Raw genomic sequence first — 21,543 nt, 5'->3', positions numbered from 1 at the left:
GCACAATTCAATCCAAGCTAACACTTTAGTGCAAGAACGAGGAAGTGTCGTATTGTCCTGAAGATGCTGGCCTCCAGATGAGACATTAAACTAAATAATTACACTACGAGGAAAAACTTCAAACCTTTCTGAAATATTTTGTGACATTCCCAGCTTGTGATAATGAGTAAACAAAAGCAGATCTTCCTTTTTACTTTGAAAGACTTTATAGCCAATGGAATATTCAAACCAAAAGTAGGAATTTCTAGTCAAAGATGGTGAATCCAAAGTGTTACCTTTGTTTTTCCCTCACTGATATTGCCTGACCTGCTGAGGATTTACAGCACGCGTCTCAGTTCGAACAGCAGTCACTGGTACAACAAAGAAACTACAACAGGTAGTTTATGATCAGCAAGGTCCCAGTGATCAAAGTGAGGTAAATAGCACAATTATGTTTTAGAGACATTAGACAATGGGTACATTTTGACTTAGTGGGGTTTTGGAGTGAAGTGAAGTTGGGGGAAAAAACCTCCCGTTCTGGGAGATTGTGTGTGTCACTGTGAGGCTGAATTGCCAACTTCACACTCTATACAGCATTGGAGGTTCCCTGTAGCTTATGTCCTCAAAGTTCAGGAATGGGACTCAAAACTACAAGCTTGACTTATGGATAAGCAACCCTTTTGGGAGCTGGCAGCTCCCCTCCCTTACTGTGTTCTGTGCAGTGGAGAAAGCCAGATCAGCAAAATAATTTTAATATATATTGACACACATTGCTAGAATCCCAAATAACTGAAGAAATCTCTGCACAAGAGGTTGAAGTGCTTACCTGCCACCTCTTTCTTTCGCAGTCTCTCATTCTCCTCTTGCGTTATAGCCATAAGCTGTTCCATTCTCACCCTACAGGGGGCAGACAGGAGGCAACATTTACAATACTACAGGGAGTGGGGATGCACAATGCTGAATGGAAAATCCTTCAGTTCTCCCAGTAACATCTGCCATTTTATTGCTTTATTGACGGGAAACAAAATAACTAACAATATAGAACAAGTTGGGGAGAGGAGAGAGCAAAACAGACTGGGGCAGGCAATTCCAACTGGCCAACACAGAACACCAACAGCTACTGCACACAAGGACATCACCGAGTCAGATTAGCATCCTCAGGGGTGCGTGGGACAAGCTACGAGTAACAAATGGGATCAGGGAAAGCAGGGAGCTGGATGAACACAGAGGTACAATTACTAACAAAGTGTCATGGAGCGAGCATTAAATGAAGACATTTTTCTTGATGTTCTTATCTTAAATACTTGTGTGGATGTTAGGATGAATCACATTTCATGGTGAAATTCAGTGGCCAAAAGTTTGGGAGCATTTGGGACTTTGTTCTGGAGGTGAGAGTGATCCATGCAGTTATACACTGACCTAGTTCTTAATCTATAACGGTTACAAAGTCATAAGATTGCAAGAACATTAAATTTAGAACACAAAAATGATTACAGTGTGGGAGGCCGGTCACATTGTGCTATGAGTATTATTTCTTTGTTTGAGCAATAAACTAGGTTCAATCAGCCGCTCTTGTAGTTTTTTGATTCACTGTACATTTTAGTGGAGAGGTGCACCTTATCCCAACAGTTCACAATGGTTAACTATTCCACGCTATAACAACACAGGAAAAGAGCGATTCCTCTAAATCTATTTTCATTCTGCTGATTTTAAGTTTCTGCCTCCCCACCATCTCCACAATATGAATAGCTTTTAACTACTATCAAAGCCCAGGGTATTTAATATTTCAAAAGTTTCCTTTCAGACTTCCGAACCACAACAGAATAACCTCAGGTCTCTCAAGTCCAAATTTTCTTTTCGGGTAATAAGCCATGCAAAAAGGAACAGAGTTCAACGATTTGGACATTATTAATTCATCACCATCTCTTTGTTGCAACTTCCTGCCACTGTTTGTAAACTTATAGCAGCCCTGGAGATCTTTACAGCTTCTTGGGGATTCCTGTCTCTTGGCTTCAGAATTCACACCCTGGTTCTCACCTCTCTTTTTCCAGCGACTCTATCAGCATTGAGTTCTGTTTTCTTCTAAAAAAAATTAAGAAAAAAACATTACTTATTATAACTGGAACATACACAAAAGGAGAGACCAGGTACATACACATGCCCAACCCCCTTTCTGCACTGCCCACAAAATTATTCTTTAATTTCAGAATATAAATGAAAACTTATACAAGGACAACAGTTCTGATAAATTTCACCTGGAGTTTAGGGGTCTGCCCAGCTGGAAGTGGTACTGCCCTCTTTAATCAGCAGTGCATTTTTGAGATTGCCAGTTCAGCCAGACACATGGAGAAGAGAACTTGGATTCTGTCAGCACTGCACACAGGGATCGCTCCCACCTGGAAGCCAATGGGTTAAAATCCAACTCCAGGGACCTTAGTTTATTACTTGTTGTTGGGATGTGCCAATGACTTGCTCATTATTTCAAGGGGTAGTCCATAAGGACAAAAGATATAGGAGCAGAATTAATCCATTTGGTCCATCAAGTCTGCCCTACCTTTCAACCATAGCCAATTCTCATTCTCCCTCCTTTCCCCAATAACCTTTTAACAATCATGAATCGATCAATCTCTGTTTCAAATGCACCCAGGAGCTTGGCCTCCTCAGTTTACTGTGGCAACAAATTCCAGATTCACCACCCTCTGGCTGGGGACATTCCCCCTCATCTCAGGAATATCCTTTCATTCTAAAGCCGTGCCCTCATATCTTAGACTCTGCCAACAATGCAACCAGCTTCTTCACATCCAATCTATCCAGGAATTTCAGTATTTGGTAGGTTTCACACTTTTCCTTCTAGACAAAGGGGTCCATGGGTCCCTTGGTTAATGATGGGGGAGTTCATGGCATAAAAATAGTTAGGAAACCCTGTTCTAAACTCCAGCAAGTACAGCCCCAAAACTATTAAACCCTCTTGATACATGAAGCCCTTCATTGCCAGAATCATTCGCCTGACCTCTCTGGGACCTCTCCAAGGCCAGCACATCTTTCCTTAGATTTGGAGCTCAAATTGTCTCTCACAATATCGCCAGTGCAAAAATTCTACACTTCAATGACATTGGGATGACATATAGAACAGACAGAAAAGGAGAGCAGGTGTGTTTTTTGATACACATTAGTGAATCAGATATGATTTTATGAGAATCCAGTACTTCCAGGGTCACTAAAGGCTGATTTATACTTGTGTGTACGGGCTACACCACAGCCTATGCCATAACCCTGATTTTCACTTCTGCGTCTCTCTACGCTGTAGCGAGCATGCTTTGGTGTGCGCCAAAATGCTAGTTGGCGGTGGGGTTTCTATGCCACTGTGTTGAGTTTCTTCGTGAGAGATATGGACGAGGAAATGCATTTCAAACATTTTCGAATGTTGGCTGGTAGATTTGACGATTTGGTTCATCTATTTCACATCGGTGTACGCACAGCCTACAGACATGGCGGAGAAGAAGCAACCGGAAATATGTAGGAGGAAATGCGATGCTTCCAAGTGGACCAATCACAGCTACTGCGGTCTGTGTCGCTGCAACGTGTGAGTAACCTTTCTGGAGAGGTACACGTCACCCTAGAGGCTGAACCTCAATCACAGTCAGGCAGGCACTTCAAGGCAAAATTAGAATTGTTAGAGAGCAAAATGTTGGAAATTAATGAGTGTTTCTAAGTGGTTATTCATCACCTCAAGCCTGGCACTTTCGTTAACACATCAGCCCGTGCTTAACTATTCATGGAGAGGGATACCTTTGTTAGCCTACAAGTTGCTACCCTCCTCGTCACCACTCCAAGCCTACTGCCAACATCCAGAGTGCCGACTTTATCATAGGGATTGAAACATCGAGTCCTATTAGCTCTACTACTACTACTCCTGTCAGTCCTCATAATCCTGGCCAGACATCACTGAATGTTCCTTTCTTGCACGTCTGGCCTCCCCTCTATGCTTCCCCCTACCCTCTCACCTCTCGCTGCCCTCCAGCAGGTTACAGATCAGGCTCATCGCTCCGTCCTCCCCGCGTTTCAGCTCCGCCTGCAGTCGCTGCCGCTCCTCCTCCACGTAGCGTTGCTGGTCTCGGAGACCCTGTTCCAGCTTCCCCTGCTCCTGTGGAAGAATCAGGCACAACGGTGTGTGGACGAAGAACACAGAGAATCCCAGGACAGCGATTACTGATCCACAATTGATAGGAGAGACAGAAGCAAAAATTTCCCCATGGCAGTGACATCCATAACCAAGGGGCACAGTTTTAATGCAAACTAGTTCAGAGGAAAAAGGGGTTGTTCTCACCCAGAGGGTGGCTGGAGTACAGAATGCTCCGCCTAGGGGATGGTGGAGGCAGGTTCGCTCACAATATTTAAGAAGCCTCTCAACAAGCACTTCAATTGCCAAAGCAGAAGGCTGCAGACCAACTCCGGTAAAGTTGATCAGCACGGATGAGCTGATAGTCAGCGTTGACAGAGTAGGTCAAAGGCTGTTTTTTTTTGCTGAACAACCCAAATGTCTCTACCACTGTAAAAATCAAATACTCAGTTACACCATCAATACCCAATTCTCCCGACAGGTTCATTTGTGAATTCCTAACCTCACACAAGCGGATCTGCCAGCAACGATTGCTCAAACAGTTCCTATACTCAGCACTAATTTTAGCTGACACATGCACACAGTGATGAGATTCAGTTACCCAGATGGCACAGATTACAAATTGAGAATCAGCAACTTGCTCTTCAAAGAATTGTCTCTGTCAGAGAACACCTTTACCCTGATACCGCTGGAGGAGTCTGGAGAGTGAGGTCCATATCCTCCTGCGAACCAAGAGTTTGCTGTGAAAGGGAGTTATGTGGCACTGAGGCACGTTGTAGCTGCAAGGTCATGGAAGCAGAAGACTAGCGATTCTTCACATTACCAAGTCCCCGTTACCACCCTTCCACTCCTGCTGTTTCCCTGCCTGCTCTTGCCTACCTGTTTCACCGACTTCAGGACTTGCTCCTTGTGGCTGCTGTTCTGCAAGATAAGCTGCGTCCTCTCCCGCTGCTCCTCATTCAGCCTCCTCTCGAACGCCAGTTTTTCCTGCTGCTTTTGCTCCTGCCAACCAGACAGGGGGTAAATGTTGTAAAAGCAACCGGAAATTTGAACAGAACAACAGTCAGTTGGCAGAGACACAGAGACTGCCGATGTTGGAATCCAGAGCAACACCTGATGTTTGAGCACCATCAGTGCAGGGGGATGGATGACATTTCAGGACTGCAGCAGGACTGAGGAAGACTATTAGCCTGCTCTTTATTCAGAGCATATTATCCAAGTATCTCCTCCACATTGAAAAATTGCCAAGTGTTTAAGTCAAATCTGTGGCTTGCTTAGTTTCTGATTAGTAGTGAGATCCTGGGAAGTCCTCAGAGAAATTATAGGGAACACTTATGTAAGTCACCAGAGAAGGAATTACACAAGGATGGTGAAAATCACTTTCAGTACATTGTCACATTTTGACAACTGCAATAAGTTCCAAAGCAACTGTTTTACCATATATTTGATTCAAGTAAAAGTGGGCTTTCCAGAAGACAACCGTTAACAATATCACAGATGCTCACCTTCAAAGACCAAAAAGGGTAGGGGGTATGGCCTTGCCCAATTTTCATTTATATTACTGGACGGTCATCATACGTTGTCTTATCTTTTGGTCTTACTTTTATAGTCAGTCTGACTGCCCAATATGGGTGGTGATGGAGCTGAACTCTAACAAGAATCTCTCCGTCTCTGCAATTCTTGGATCTGCACTTCCTTGCCATTTGCCTAAATCAATTGTTAATCCAGTTGTCAGACACACTCTGAGAGTATGGGCTCAGTTCAGAAAATATAACGGTTTTTCTGTCTCTAGTCCTATTCTACATAATCATCTTTTTCAGCCTTTTATGCAGGATTTAACATTTCTGGACTGCCAGAGAAAGGGCATCAGATGCTTTGAAGATCTTTTCATAGAAAAGTGCTTGGCATCTTTTGAACAATTGTCTGTAAAGTTTGGTCTACCTAACACTCATTTCTTTAGAGATCTCCAAATTAGACATTTTATCAACCCTTTAATACCAAACTTTCCTGAGGTACCCAATAAAAATGTTGTGGATTCGTTTCTTCATATGAATCCATTGGGTAAAGGTTTAATTTCTACTATTCGAGATATGTTAATGATGTTGAGGTGAGCCCCCTTTGACAAAATTGAAACTGCTCAGAATCATGATTTAAATTATTCTTTGTCTGATGAGGTTTGGGATTCAATTCTTAAGTCAGTTAATTAAACTTCTCTATGTGCTTGCCACTGCCTTTTACAGTTCAAGGTGGTACACAGGGCTCATATGTCTAAAACTAAATTATCGCGGTTCTATCCTGATATTAGTCCCTGTTGCGATAAGTGTAAAGCGGGCAAGGCCTCTCTTACTCATATGTATTGGGCTTGTCCTAGCTTGGAGAAATTCTGGAGAGATGTTTTTTAAATTTTATCTCATATACTTAATTGCTATTTGGAACCTAACCTTCTGATTGCTCTTTTTGGTATTTCGGGAGAAGTTGACATACAAACGTGTACATTTGACTCCGACTAAGCATCGTACACCATCTTCTGCCTCTCTTTTGGCCAGACGTGCAGTCCTTCTTGGGTGGAGAGATGCTGCCCCACCCACTCATGCTCAATAGCTCACAGATATTATGTCCTGCTTAGACCTTGAAAAGATTCATTATTCACTTCTTAATTTGGACATAAAGTTCCAAAAGTTGTGGGGACCTTTTCTTGAATATTTTCATAATTCCCGTTTAGATTAAGGGTGCAACCCTCCCTTTTTACTTCTGCATTTAAACCCCTTACTTCCAGCTTCTTTCGGTTAAGATTTACGGTTTTTTTTAATGTGTGAACATATTATATCTCAGGCAGTTGGCAATATACCTTTTTATAAATACAGCTATGTGGTGATAAAAATTCTGATGAACTTTTTTATATATTGTAAGGTTGGCTTGGAGTTGGGTAGTGGGAGGGCGGGGTTGATTCTACTATAGGTGCCTTTTTCTTAATTGTTATGAACTGTACATTTGATAGGTTTGTTTTGCATTGTATAAACCTTTTTTAAACTGTTTTTTTTTGTTTTGTCACATTGTAGAAACTTATTTAAAAAATTAACAAAAAAACCAGTATCACAGATGATTATTCATGGTACTAATTTAGAGATTATAACTCAGGTTACAAGATTTAACACATTCCGAGAGTGAGAATGGATTTTCTCCATTAGGATGGAGAACAGGTAAGGATTCTGTCTGTAGGAATTCTTTACAAATGGGTGATTGAGGAGGTGGGGTTGGACAATTAACTTTCTGTATAATGAGACAGAGTGTGTGGGAGTCAACAAAATGGTCCTCAAAATTTAAATCAATTATTAAATAGTTCCATTAAAATAACAGACAAAGCACAGTTTCTTACCTTTCTCTTTTCATAGTCCATGAACTTGCTCTGTAAAGAAACAAAAGTCTTGTAAATGTAGTGCCATAAACTGGCCACGTCAAGCATTTGTCTGAATACATCAGTGACATCCCAGTCGCTCAGTATCTTCAAGTTGTAGCTTGGTAAAGCTTTCGATAGCAGGGAATTGAAGGGAAGTGGCGCGAGTGCAACAATGGACAACTGCTGGGTGTCATTCTTGTTTAAGTACGTGACACCAAGAAAAGGGGATGAACGTTTGGGTGGAAAAAACCGACACTTTTAGAATAGTACAACACCAACTGATTTAACAGTAAGAAACGATGGCTATCAAAACACTAAAGAACTAAGAAGAAAAATCTGAAAAATATTGTCATGAACTCAGTGGTCAGGCAGCATCTACGGAGGGAGGAACAGCCTACCTGCTGAGAACAGCAGTTGTGCAACAGTTCATGCTGTTGCCTCAGTGTCAGCAATGTAGCGGGTGTAGGAAAGTGTCTGGTCATACACTTTGGCAGAAGGAATAACGGCGTAGACTATTTTCTAAACGGGGAGAAAATTCAGAAATCAGAGGTTCTAAGGGACTGGGGACTCCTTGCGCAGGATTTCCTAATCAATAATTTACAGGTGGTAAAGGCAGCAAATGCAATGCTAGCTTTCATTTTAAGGGGACTAGAATGTAAGAGCAAGAATGTGATGCCGAAGCTTTATAAGGCACTGGTAAGGCCTCATCTGGAGTATTGTGACAGTTTTGTGCCCCTTATCTTAGGAAAGATGTGCTGGCATTGGAGAGGGTCCAGAGGAGGTTCAGGAGAATGATTCCAAGAATGAAAGGGTTAATGTATGAGGAGCGTTTCATGGCTTTGGGCCTGTACTCATCAGAGTTTAGAAGAATGAGCGGGGATCTCATTGAAAACTATCAAATACTGAAAGGCCTAGACAGAGTGGATGTGGAGGGGATGTTTCTTATAGTAGGGGAGCATAGGACCAGAGGGCAGAGCCTCAGAATAAAGGGACATCCCTTTAGAACAGAGAAGAGGAATTTCTTTAGTCAGAGGGTGGTGAATCTGCAGAACTGATTGCCACAGGTGGCTGTGGAGGCCAAGTCATTGAGTACATTTAAAGGTGTGGCTGATAGGTCCTTTATTAGTATGGATGTCAAAGGTTATGGAGAGAAGACAAGGATAATAAATCAGCCATGATGGAATGGCAGATCAGACTTGATGGGCTGAATGGCTCAATTCTGCTCCTATGTCTTACAGTCACTGTCTGCATTTCCCTCTCCATGATCACGTCCATTTCCTCTACTGCACTGGTTTCCTGCCATATCCCAAAGGTATTAAACTTATAAGGTGAATTATTCCAAGTACAGGTTAATGGCACCAAATATCAAAGGTACAAATAAGCAAATGATATAGGGAAATGTTGGGAAGGGGATTAGAACCAATGGGATTGCTCTACTGGGAGCTAGCATGAATCAGATGGGCTAAATGGCCTTCCCCTCTGCAATTATGTTGAAGGAGGGGAATGGAGTTCATGAAGTTGTTCATCAGCATGGCTTTGGTCGGGACTTAACTGAGGGGTACTGGCATTCTGACCTAATCCTTTTGACAATCCAAAAGAATTGGTCAATATGCCATTATCCCTCAAGAGTCTCTTCACATCAGACTTCAGCTGGTATTTTTAACAGTAATTGATACTTTTCTGAAATACCCAGTGCAATTACAACAATATGAAAATGCAGAAGAGAAAGAGGAACTTCCAACCACTCTAAATACAGATACTACAGAGAGAAACATATCATTCGCCCAGCTGTACACGTATCTGCTTTCATGTTCCAATACAGGCTGAAATGTGAAAAGCACTACACCAACCCTTACACCTCCTGCTTCACTACATCTCAGGCCTCAAACACTTCTAGGTGACATGCACTTCACCTGCGAGCCTGTCAGAGTCATCTACTGTAACTGGCATGGCCTCCTCTGCATCGGTTAGATCCGACTGCAATTTGTTGGGGATCTTCACTCCATTCACCACAGAAAACAGGATTTCCCAGTGACTTGTCATTCGCATTCCGACAGGTGGGTCTATGGCTTTGTCTACTGCCACGATGAGGCCACACTCAGGTTGGAGAGGCAACACCGCATATTCTGTCTGAGTAGCCTCCAACCCGATGGTATAAACATCGATTTGTCTAAACTGCTAATTTCTACCCCCCCTCTCTCTTTTACAATTCCTTATTCTGATCCCTCCTTACTCTTCTCCTCACCTACACATCAGTTCCCCCCCGGTGCTCCTCCTCCATCCCTCTCTTCCATGGTCCGCTGTCCTCTCCTATCAGATTCCTTTTCCTTCAGCCCTTTACCTTTCCCACCTAACTGCATCCTCCCTCCCCCCATCTGATTTCACCTATCACCCCTCCTCCCATCTTATTCATGCTTCTGCCCCCTTCCTTTTCAGTCCTGATGAATGCTCTCGGCTTGAAATGCCATTTGTTTATTCCACTCCATCGATGCTGCCTGACTTGCTGAGTTCCTCTGGCATTTTGTGTCTTGCACTGGATTTGCGAGCGCATCAACTCCTGTCTGACTGGTGACTTGGATCTACTCCAATTTGCTTAACAAAGCAACAGGTTTACAGCAGATGCCATCTCATTGGCTCTTCACACAGCCCTGGAACATCCTGACAGGCAAGATGCATACATCAGGACGCTCCTTGTCAATTACAGCTCAGCATTTAATACCATCATCCCCTCAAAACTAATCAGTAAACTCCAAGACCTGGGCCTCAATACTCCCTTGTGCAATTGGATCCTGGATTTCATCACTTATAGACCCCAGTTAGTTCAGATTGGCAAAAACATCTCCCCCATATTCTCAATCAGCATAAGAGCACCACAGGGATATGTACTTAGACCCTGCTCCACTCGCTTTCCACCTATGACTGTGGCCAAGTACAGCTCCAACACCATATGCAAGTTTGCTGATGACACCACTGTTGTGGATTGTATCAAAGGTGGTGATGAATCAGCATACGGGGGAGGGCGAAAACATAGCTGAGTAGTGTAATAACAACAACCTCTCACTCACGTCAATAATACCAAGGAACTGATAGAAGACTTCAGGAGAGGGAAATCAGAGGTCCAAGGGCCAATAATCGTCGGACGATCAGAGGTGGAGAGGGTCAGTATCTTTAAATTCCTGGGTGTCACTATATTCATCATATAAATGTAACTGCAAAGAAAGCACGACAGCACCTCTACTTGCTCAGGAGTCTACGGAGATTTAGTATGTCATCAAAAACCTTGGTAAATTTCTATAGGTGTGTGGTGGAAAGTTTACAGACTGTCTGCATAACAGCTTGGTATGGGAACACCGATGCCTTTCAGCAGAAAATCCTACAAAACGTAGTGGATTCAGCCCAGTACATCATGGGTAAAACCCTCCCAACCTTTGAGCACATCTACATGAAATATTGCCATAGAAAAGCAGCATCCATCATTAAAGATCCTCACCACCCAGACTATGTTATTTTCTCGCTGCTGTCATCAGGTAGAAGGTACAAGAGCCTCAGGACTCACACCACCAGGTTCAAGAACAGTTACTACCCCTCAATCATCAGGCTCTTGAACAAAAGGGGATAACTACACTCATTTAAGGACTCTATTATGTTGTTATTCATGCTTATTATTTATTCATATCTGCATTTGCAGTTTGTTTACAGTTTCTGATGTTTACAGATCCTGTTTACAGTGTCTGTTCTGTAGATTGGTTTGCTAAGTATGCCCGCAGGTAAAACAATCTCAGGGTTGTACGTGGGGCATGTACGTACTTTGATAATAAATTTTACTTTGAACTTTGATTGCAGAATCTCTCGTGTTGGTGATTTCTTTCTCCCTCATGCATTTTACCCAATTTGCTTTCAATTACGAAGGACAGGATAGAGCCACTCCAGCCCTCTTCTGTCAACTCTTCCCCACTGTCCAAAAATCCGCGGATGCAAGTGGAATCTGCTTAATGGCTCAGTTCTTTAGGATACCAGAGCTTTAGAATCAGAATCAGGTTTATTATCACCGGCATGTGTCCTGGAATTTGTTAACCTCGCAGCAGCAGTACAAATCAATTCATGATAATATAGAAAGAAAAAAATAAATAAATTACAGTAAATCTATTTATGTATATTGAATAGATTAAAACATTGCAAAACCAAAAATAATACATATTTTTTAAAAAGTGAGGTAGTGTTCATGATTCAATGTCCATTTAGGAATCGTTAGGCAGAGGGGAAGAAGCTGTTCCTGAATAGTTGAGTGTGTGCCTTTAGGCATCTGTAGCCCCTTTCTGATGGTAACAATGACAAGAGGGCATTCCCTGGGTGATGGGGGTTCCTAAATAATGGACATCACCTTTCTGAGGCACTGCTTCTTAAAAAGGTCTTGGATATTACGGAGGCCAAAACCCAAGATGGAGCTGACTAATTTTACAATATTCTGTCGCTGCTTTCTGTTCTGTGCAGAAGCCTCCCCCCCCCGCCCCCATACCAGACAGTGATGCAGCCTGTAACAATGCTCTCCACGGTATACCTATAGAAGTTTGTGTGTTTCAGTTGACAAACCAAATCTCTAATGAAACCAAACTCCTAATGAAGTACAGCTGCTGTCTTGCCTTCTTTATAGCTGCATCAATATGTTGGGACCAGGTTAGATCCTCAGAGATCCTGACATCCAGGAACTTGAAATTGCTCTCTCTCTCCACTTCTGATCCCTCAGTTCTCTTGTCTTACTCTTTCATCTTACTGACATTGTGTGCAATGTGGGAACCTTTAAAAGTCTTTAATGAAACTACTAGCACCTCCCCGGATGCAACTACAACATTTACTTCAACAATTCCAATGGTACCAAGTTCCACATATAACTGTTCTTTTGGTAAAGATTCTCCTCGTTTCTTTTTCTTTCAATGACTATCTTATACTTGTGACCCTTAGTTCTGGTTTAGTTTATAAGATGCAGCAGTGCTCACGGTTCTGATGGAAGTCATATATAGACTCATTGATTTAACAGCAATGAATTATGTATGTGGCAGAAGCATTGGACACTAAAACATTAATCGCTGGGCTCAGATTTCTTGTTATTAAATTATCTTTCCTTCTTTTTCTTCCTCAGGATCAAACGTTCTGTCCAGCTTCAGAGAGCCAGAGGTGGAGGTAATTGGATCTCAAGTTCTAACCTGAGCCCACAGGACCAGAAGACTGCTCAGGGAATAATATTTGATCCATCTACCCAGTCAATCAAACAGTTTAGCTCTGGCCTGAAACAGCTGAGAGATCTGATGCAGGGATGGACACGCCCAGACTCTCTCAAGTCCTCAACAGTTCAGATAAAAACAGTCCTGTGTGTCTTCTCTTTCTGTTGCAAATAACCCATCTTGCTGCCTACATACAATGAAAAGCATAAGGATCGGCTGAATCATTCTCTTTTTCCACCTATTTAAATAAAAACTTCGAAATACAATTAAGATATATACAGAAGAAATGTATTAACACCAGATAACATGGATTCTTTTACAGCCTGTACATTCTATAAACCGGTCGCAGTTTGAGTAAGTGATATCCCAAGTAGACTGCGATAAATATCAATATGTGGTAGGTTGTTTTAAGTTATGGCTGAAGCTAAAGAACACAGCAGTAAACCATAGCTCTGATGAAGGACTGAGGACATCCATATATTGGTCTATCAGATGGGACACAGGACAAAGTGGAGTACTCCCAAGCTCAGTATTAGCACAAAATCTTTCTAATTTTTAGTGAATTGGATTAAGAACCCCATTGTTAATTGATCAAACCTTCTGATGGTACTAAAGGCATCAAAGGAAACAACTCAGAGGTTATAGAACGCATTGGAAAAGTACATTGAATTCATCTCCATCAAATGTGAGCATAAAGGGAAATTAGACAAACAATTAAGAATGACTGGATAGGTGTCGGCTGCAATTCTGGTCTCTTCAAAAGGATAAACATGACAAGATCTGCAGACTCTGGAAATCCAAAGCAGCACACCTAAGATTCATTCGCTCAGTACCACTTCTCTAGGGATATCCTTATGGAATTCACACAAAACGCTGGAGGAACTCAGCAGGCCAGGCATCATTTATGGAAAAGAGTAAATACTTGATGTTTTGGGCCGAGACCCTTCATCAGGACCTCATGTCGACTGTTCCCTCTTTTCCACAGAAGCTGCCTGGCCTGCTGAGTTCCTCCAGCGTTTTGTGTGAATTCCATAAGGATATCCCTAGAGAAGTGGTACTGAGTGAATTGTTGGGAGCTGTGGTCGTGGTGGATATCGTCCTAGGGTTTATATAAGAAATGAATGGCAGGCGAAATAAATGATGTTCTACTATTATTTGTCCAAATTTACTAGAATCTGGGAAGGTGCTGTAATATTGGATAAGAACAATGTAATTATTCAAAAAGGGAGAATGAATGAGGGTGGAAACCTCATTGTCATAGCAAAAATGTTAGAACCTATTATCAAAGATGTTACAAGTAAGGCACTTCCAAAACAAAATTGAGGTAACTGGCCAATGTCCATGGGATTTTATGAAGTGAAAATAATGTTTGACCAGTTTATTGAAGAACTTTGTAAAAGTAATGGGATGTGGATAAAGCAGAACTGGTAGCTGTGCTTCAATTTACAGAAGGTATTTGATAAGTTACATCAATGGGTTATTGCAGAAAATAAAAGCTTCTGTACAGGAATTAACATACTGGCATGGACAAGAGACTGGCTGGCTAACAGGAAACACTGCAAACATAAATGGGTCTTTCTGGTTGGCACAATGCAATGTGTGATATGTTTGGTGTTGCTGGGAGCTCAGCTTTTTACAATTCATAAATGACTTGTATAAAATCTGAACAAAACATAAAGATGCAAAGTTAGCTAATGACACAAAGTTAGAAAAGTCAACTGTGAAGAGGACATTATGAAACCACAACAGGGGATAGGTTTGGTGAGTACATATATAAAATATGGAAAAATATGAAACTGTGTATTTTGACATGTAAAATAAAGCAATGCAGTATCTAAAAGGTGAGAACTTGCAGAGCCCAGAAATGCTATGTAGGGCACCGATAGGGCTCTGCCTCTGGTTCCGTGAGCAGTATTAAGTCTCCTTATTTAGGGATGTTGTGAACTATTCAGAGAAGGCTTACTAGATTAATATCTGGAAAGGATGTACTGTCTTACAAGGACTGGCTAGGTTGCATTCACTGAAGTTTAGAAGAGAGAGAGAGTGCATGATTGCAGAATACCGACTCCCGAGCTTCCTTGATAGTGAGGACGTGGAGAGGCTGGTTCCTCCAAATCAGAATCAGAGACAGGCTAACTATCACTGACATATGTCAAGACATTTGTTGATTTGGAGCAGCAACACAGTGCAATACATAAAATATACTATAAATTATAATAAAAAATGTATATAAAAATAAATTAGTGCAAAAGGAGAAGAAAAAATACTGAGGATGTGTTCACGGGTTCATCGCCCGTTCAGAAATCTGATGGTGGAGGGGAAGAAACTGTTCCTAAAACATTGAGAGTGTGTGTCTTCAAGAACATCGAGCGTGTCTTTACTTTTAAATGGTTAAGTCTGTAAGTTAACCCTTTTAAAACTAAAGGCTGACATGGGGATGATTTCTTCCTCCACCCCTCACAGAGAGTTGTGAAGCTTTGGAACTCTCCTCCTCGTGGACTGGTAGAAATGGTGTCTCTGAAAGAAAGGCCAGGAATAATGTGGAGGTTACAGTCAGATGAGCCGTAGCAATTTAAAATGATGTTGCATGCTGCAGAGATTGAGTGGCCAATTCCTAATTCATCCACTCACATTGGATGTCACAGGATGAAGGTGAAAGATTCCCAGGAGCTACGGTGTACAATGTTCGAGCACAATAACCACTACTGAGTAGTAACAGATGATTCATGTAATAAGACATGGCACAGACTGTAGAGGAAACTGTAACCAAACTATAGAGAGTTCACCTCAATTATTGAGATGGGGGAAAAGATCAGAGACAATGCAGCATAGAACTATAAGAGTAACCACCAGAACTATGCAAACACCAATAGGGAAGCATTCAAGATGAGATTTTGCAAAGGTTTAACATATAGCAAATCTCGAATATCACATCAAGTTAAATCTGAGCAGAAGGGTCACAGTTGGAATTATTGTCTTCTCTATCCACCTACCTGTGATCTGCTTTCCTGAGGACAGTAGTCCTCTGCTCACAGATCACACCTTTGCTCTAATAATCCAGTTTAACCTGTAATGTTCAGAGCCAGATCAGGCTGGATACATCCGTGTATTCACACGCACACTCTTCATCCGGGAACGTGATAGATCTGGACTAACCGTATCAGCTAACGGAGGATATATGGTTGTACTCTGTCCGGTTGCAACAATGATAATGAGAGAACTTACTGAGCTGAATCTACAACCTGAAGCCACAATTCCTGCACCCCTTACCTGCCACTTCTCTGCCTCCATCACCTGTTGTTGGAACGTGCCGTCAACGCTGTCACTGTCCAGCACATGCCCATCACTCTCAAGCACTGGAAGCAGGTACTGAGACGGAGGAACGTACTCAATCCCGAGTTCTAGAAAGGAAGCAGAGAAAACCAACTTATCCCAGCACATATCCTGGCCAGTTTAGACCTGGGGTTTAATCTAGACATCTCTCTATAGATCCTTTTAATTTCTTACACATGTGAGTATGTCATACACTGAGGGGAAAGAGCAAGACAGTATACCCTAAGACTTCTGTCAAGAACCATTCCAGCAGGATTCATGGGAGAGGGTGGGTTGGGACTGAATGGGCGATTTTATGAAGAAAGAACAAATAACATTTAGATCGAGGTCATGGATTACACAGGGAGGAGGTACTTGCTGTCTTCAGGAAAATTAAGATGGATAAATCCCCAGGGCCTGAAAAGATTTTCCTTTGGACCTTGAGGGAAGCTAGTGCAAAAATTGCTTCAGTAGAGGTATTTAAAATGCCTTTAGCCAAGTGAGGTACCGGAGGACTGGAGGTTAGCTAATGTTCCATTATTTACGAAAGGCTGTGAGAATAAACTGGGAGATTACAGGCCAGTAAATCTGACATCGGTAGTGTGTAATTTATTGGAAGGTTTTCTAAGGGACCAGGTGTATAAATATATGATAGATTAGGGCTGATCAACAGGGGTGAGGGGCAGAATACACAGACAGTTAAAATTAAAGGGCAAATCGATAGAGCAGGGTGGAAAGATTAGTGAAGTCTTTCAGAACTGTCTGACCTTTGAGTCTGCCCGGCCGTTCATTATCACAGCTGATCTACCTCAGCAGCGCGTTCAGCACTGTTCCATCACCCCTCGGTTTTTCCTGTTACCACGTGGGAATATTTAAGTGGAAATAGGATCAGTGGAAATGCTAAACCTGGCACAGATCCAATGGGCTGAACAGCCTACATGAGAAGACATGAACTACTCCATATCCTCAAGCACTCATGTAGATGTCCACATTCCCTTGCCACTTCCCTACATTCTTTCCCACACTCTGCCTGCTTTAAAATCATCAGACTTGGAAGTACAAACTTCAGTCTTTCAGCTAAACCACTGACAAAGTCAGTTACGTGGTACAGTCCATGTTCCAAGGCTACACCGGGAATGCTCACCAATTCTCTTGGCGCAACATCGATGACTGCGTCGGTGCTGCCTCCTGAACTCATGATGAGCTCATCAACTTCATCAAGTTTGCCTCCAACTTCCACCCTGCCCTTAAATTCACTTGTTCCATTTCTGATACCTCTCCCCTTTCTGACTCCATCTCTGGACACAGACTTTACACTGACATCTTTTACAAACTTACTGACTCTCACTAGTCCTGACGAAGAGTCTCAGCCCGGAACGTCGACAGTGCTTCTTCTTATAGATGCTGCCTGGCCTGCTGTGTTCCACCAGCATTTTATGTGTGTTGTTTGATTCTCAGTTATCTTGACTATACTTCTTCCCACCCTGTCATTTGTAAAAATGCTATTCCCTTTTCTCAGTTCCTCTGTCTCTGCCACATCTATCCTTAGGATGAGGCTTTCTATTTTAGAACATCTAAACTGTTCTTGGTTTCAGAAAACTAGCCTTTCCTTTCAGCATCATTGACGCTGCCCTCAGGCTCACCTACTCCATTTCCTGCATAACTGCCCTCACCCCGGCCTCACAGTGAAAGGGCTCCCCCTTGCCCTTACCTACCACCTCACAAGTGTCCTGCCCATAATTCTCTGCAACTTCAAAAAGATCCTACCACTATGGACATCTTTCCCTCCATCCCCTCTCCACCTTCCATAGGGATCACTCTCTCCATGACTCTCTTGTCCACTTGCCCCCTACACAGATCCCCCTTCTCACACTTATGCCTACACATGTGACAAGAGCTACCCTGCCACTACATCTCCTCTCTCCCCATCATTCGGGGTCCCAAACAGTCCTTCCAGGTGAGGTGACACTTCGCCTGAGAATCTGTCAAGGGATATCAGTCCTACCTGATGTGATCTCTTCTACATTGGTGATACCTGACGCAGAATTGGGGACTGCTTTGTTGAGCACCTAACTCTGTTCATCACAAAAGGCAGGATCTTCCGATGGCTATCCATTTCAATTCGACTTCCCATTCCCATACCGACATACCTCTCCATTTCTCTTCCAAGCAAATTCAAGTTCCTGGCTGTCAGCATCTCTGAGGATCTAACCTGGACTGAACCTATCGATGCAGCTACAAAGAAAGCACGACAGCAGCGATATTTCATAAGGAGTTTGAGAATTTTTGCTACATCACCACAAAACACTTGGAAATGTCTACAAATGTACCGTGGACAGCACTCTAACTGGCTGCATCACTGTCTGTAATGGGGAGGGGGCGGCTGCACGGGATCGAAGCAAGCTGCAGAGGGTTCAGAACTTAGTCAGCTCCATCATGGGCACTGGCCTCCGTAGTATCCAAGGCACCTCCAAGGAGTGATGCCTCAAAAAGGCAGCACCATCATCAAGGACCTCCATCACCCAGGTTATGCTTTGTTGTCATGGCTACCATCAGGGAGGAGGTACGGAAGCATGAAGGCACACACTCAATGATTCAGGAAAAGCTTTTTCCACTCTGTCATCCAAGTTCTGAATGAACATTAAAGCCATGAACACCACGTCACTACTTTCTTATTTCTATTTTTGATCAACTAATTTAACTATTATATAAATTACAAATATAAAACAAAATAATTGATTGCATAAGTATACATCCCCTTTAATATTTCACACCAAATCATGCTGGTGCAGCCACTTGGTCTTAGAAGTCACATAATTGGTTAAACGAAGATCACCTGTGTGCAGTCAAGGAGTTTCAATTGATTGTGGTAAAATACACCTGTATCTGGAAGGTCCAACTGCTGGTGAGTCAGTAACCTGGCAAAAACTGCACCATGAAGACAGAAGAACACTCCAAGCAATTCCGTGTAAAGGTTATTGAAAAGTACAAATCAAGAGATGGATACAAGAAAATTTCCAAGTCATTGAATATCCCTAGAAATCATCAGGAAATGGAAAGAGTACAGCACAGCTATAAATTTGTCTAGAGTAGGCCATCTCAAAACTGAGTGACTGTGCAGGATGGGGTCTAGTGAGGGAGGCCACCAAGAGTCATATGACAACACTGGCAAAGTTACAAGCTTCAGTGGCTGAGATGGGAGAGACTGTACATACAACAACTGTTGCCCAGGTGCATCATCAGTCGTAGCTTTATGGGAGAGTGGCAAAGAGAAAGTCACTGTCTGAAAAAAACTCGCATGAAATCTCGGCTACAGTTTGTCAGAAGCATGTGGGAAACTCTGAAGTCAGCCGAAAGAAGGTTTTATAGTCTGATGAAAGCAAAATTGAGCTTTTTTTGCCATCAGACTAAACACAGTGTTTGGCATTAGCCCAACACCGCACATCATCAAAAACACACCATCCCACTGTGAAGCACGGTTGGGCTGCATCACACTGTGTGGATGCTCACTGCAGCAGGCCCTGGAAGGCTTGTGAAGGTAGAGGGTACAATGAATGCAGCAAAATATGGGGAACTCCTAAAAGAAAACCTAATGCAGTCTGTAAGAGAACTACGACTTGGGAGAAGATTTGATTTTCAGCAAGGCAATGACCCCAAGCTACACAGGAATGGCTTAAAACAACAATGGAGTGGCCAAGTCAGAGTCCAGACCTCAATCCAACTGAGAACTGGTGGCTGGTCTTGAAAAGGGCTGTCACTCATGACCTCCATGCAATCTAACAGAGCTTGAGCAGTTCTGAGAAGAAAAATTGCAGTGTTCAGGTGTGCAAAGCTGATAGAGACCTATCCACATAAAATGAAGGCTGTAACTGCTGGCAAAGGTACTAAATACCAACTTGAAGGGAGTTAGTAATTATGCAATCAATTATTTTGTACTTAATAACTGTAATAAATTTACACCAATTTGTAGAAATTTTTCACTTTAACACAGAACAGTTTTTTTTCTGTTGATCAGTGTCAAAAGAGCCAAATTAAGTCCACTGTGATTCAATGTGGCATAACAATAAAACATGAAAACTTGCAAGGGGGTCTTGAATACTTCTTATAGGCATTGTATACAAGTTCAGTTTTTTCCCCACTATGATTATGTATTGCAATGTACTGCTGCTACAGACTCTACAAATTCTATGACGTATGCCGGTGATTAAACCCGATTCTGAGTCTGATTCTGCTGTCACTCTCAGGGTGGAGGAGCAACGCTTCATATTCCATCTGGGTAGCCTCTAACCCGATGGCATGAGCACTGATTTCTCTAACTTCTGCTAATTTCGACTCCCTCCTGACCACCACTCCTTTTTCCATTCCCCATTCTGTTTACCTCTCACCCATTTCCAAGGCCTGAACTCATCATCTACATTCTTAACTCTATTTCTCTCTGCAGCCTCTTTGCCAAATTTTTACCTCAACCATTACTGGAAAACTTGCACATTAACTATGACCCAAGCAGTCATCTGCAAGCCTGAAAAACAACCCACTATTCTTTGTTTACAGCTCTTGAGAAATTGCTCCCAATCTCAAGAAACCCATTCTGCTAATAACTTTCTATGTGACTCATTACTGAATGCCTTTGGAAAATTCAAATATGCTGCATTCACCAACCTGTTTATTTTGGTTCAATCATAGTCAACGTGAATATGTACATTTTTATCAAACTCCACCATCCTTCCAAAGATCCAAGCAGATAGATTGGGAATAATCCCAATCATATTATGAATTTCCAAGTACCCCGTTACTATCTCTCTGCTGTCAGGCTACTGGTCTACTTCTTGAACGAAATATCATGCCAATCCCATGATAAAATATGGCAAAGTCAGTAAGGTGTCCTTAAGGGGAAATCTTGCCTGACAAATTTGCTGGAATTCTTTGAGCAAGTAACAGGTAGATCAGACAAAGGAGAGCCTGAGGATGTTGTTTACTTGGATTTCCAGAAGGCCTTTGACCAGATGCCACACATAATGCTGCTAAACAAGATAAGAGCCTATGGTACTTCAGGAAATATACTAACCCTGACAGAAGATTGGCTGACCGGCAGGAGACAGAATGGGAATAAAGGGGGTCTTTTCTGGTTGGCTGTTATGAGTGGTGCTCCACAGGGGTCAGTGTTGGGACCTCTTCTTTACACGTTAAATGTCACCAATCCGTATGATGAAATTGATGGCTTTGTGGCCAAGTTTGCCGACGATACAAAGCCCCTTATCTAAGATGTGCTGGCATTGGAGAGGTCCAGAGGATGTTCACGAGAATGATCCTCTGCATGAGATGCATTTGATACCTCTGGGCCTGCACATGCTGGAATTTAGAAGAATGAGGGACAATCTCCTCCTATTGAATATTGAAAGGCCTAGGTAGAGTGGATGTTGAGAGGATGTTTCTACAGTGGGGGAATCTAGCGTCAGAGGGCATAGCCTCAGCATACAAAGACCTCCCTTTTGAACAGATGAGGAATTTCTTTAGTC

At 42.4% G+C, this 21,543-nt stretch overlaps 1 protein-coding gene across 6 annotated transcripts in view; it reads right to left on the bottom strand.

Annotated features, from left to right (window-relative positions):
• lrsam1 (leucine rich repeat and sterile alpha motif containing 1) overlaps window positions 1–21,543 on the bottom strand; it is a 56,322-nt gene that overhangs the window by 17,340 nt on the left and 17,439 nt on the right. For all 6 annotated transcript variants that reach the window (XM_059994333.1, XM_059994335.1, XM_059994334.1 and 3 more), the window contains 6 exons: window positions 15,986–16,116; window positions 7,476–7,505; window positions 4,979–5,101; window positions 3,984–4,123; window positions 2,017–2,061; window positions 806–876 (listed from right to left, as the gene is read on the bottom strand). In XM_059994333.1, coding sequence (XP_059850316.1) covers window positions 806–876; window positions 2,017–2,061; window positions 3,984–4,123; window positions 4,979–5,101; window positions 7,476–7,505; window positions 15,986–16,116 — 540 coding nt within the window. The remainder of the gene's footprint in view (window positions 1–805; window positions 877–2,016; window positions 2,062–3,983; window positions 4,124–4,978; window positions 5,102–7,475; window positions 7,506–15,985; window positions 16,117–21,543) is intronic.

The sequence above is a fragment of the Hypanus sabinus genome, chromosome 18 (assembly GCF_030144855.1).
Source record: "Hypanus sabinus isolate sHypSab1 chromosome 18, sHypSab1.hap1, whole genome shotgun sequence".
Lineage (NCBI taxonomy): Eukaryota > Metazoa > Chordata > Chondrichthyes > Myliobatiformes > Dasyatidae > Hypanus > Hypanus sabinus.
This window is presented reverse-complemented; position numbering and strand designations above follow the sequence as displayed.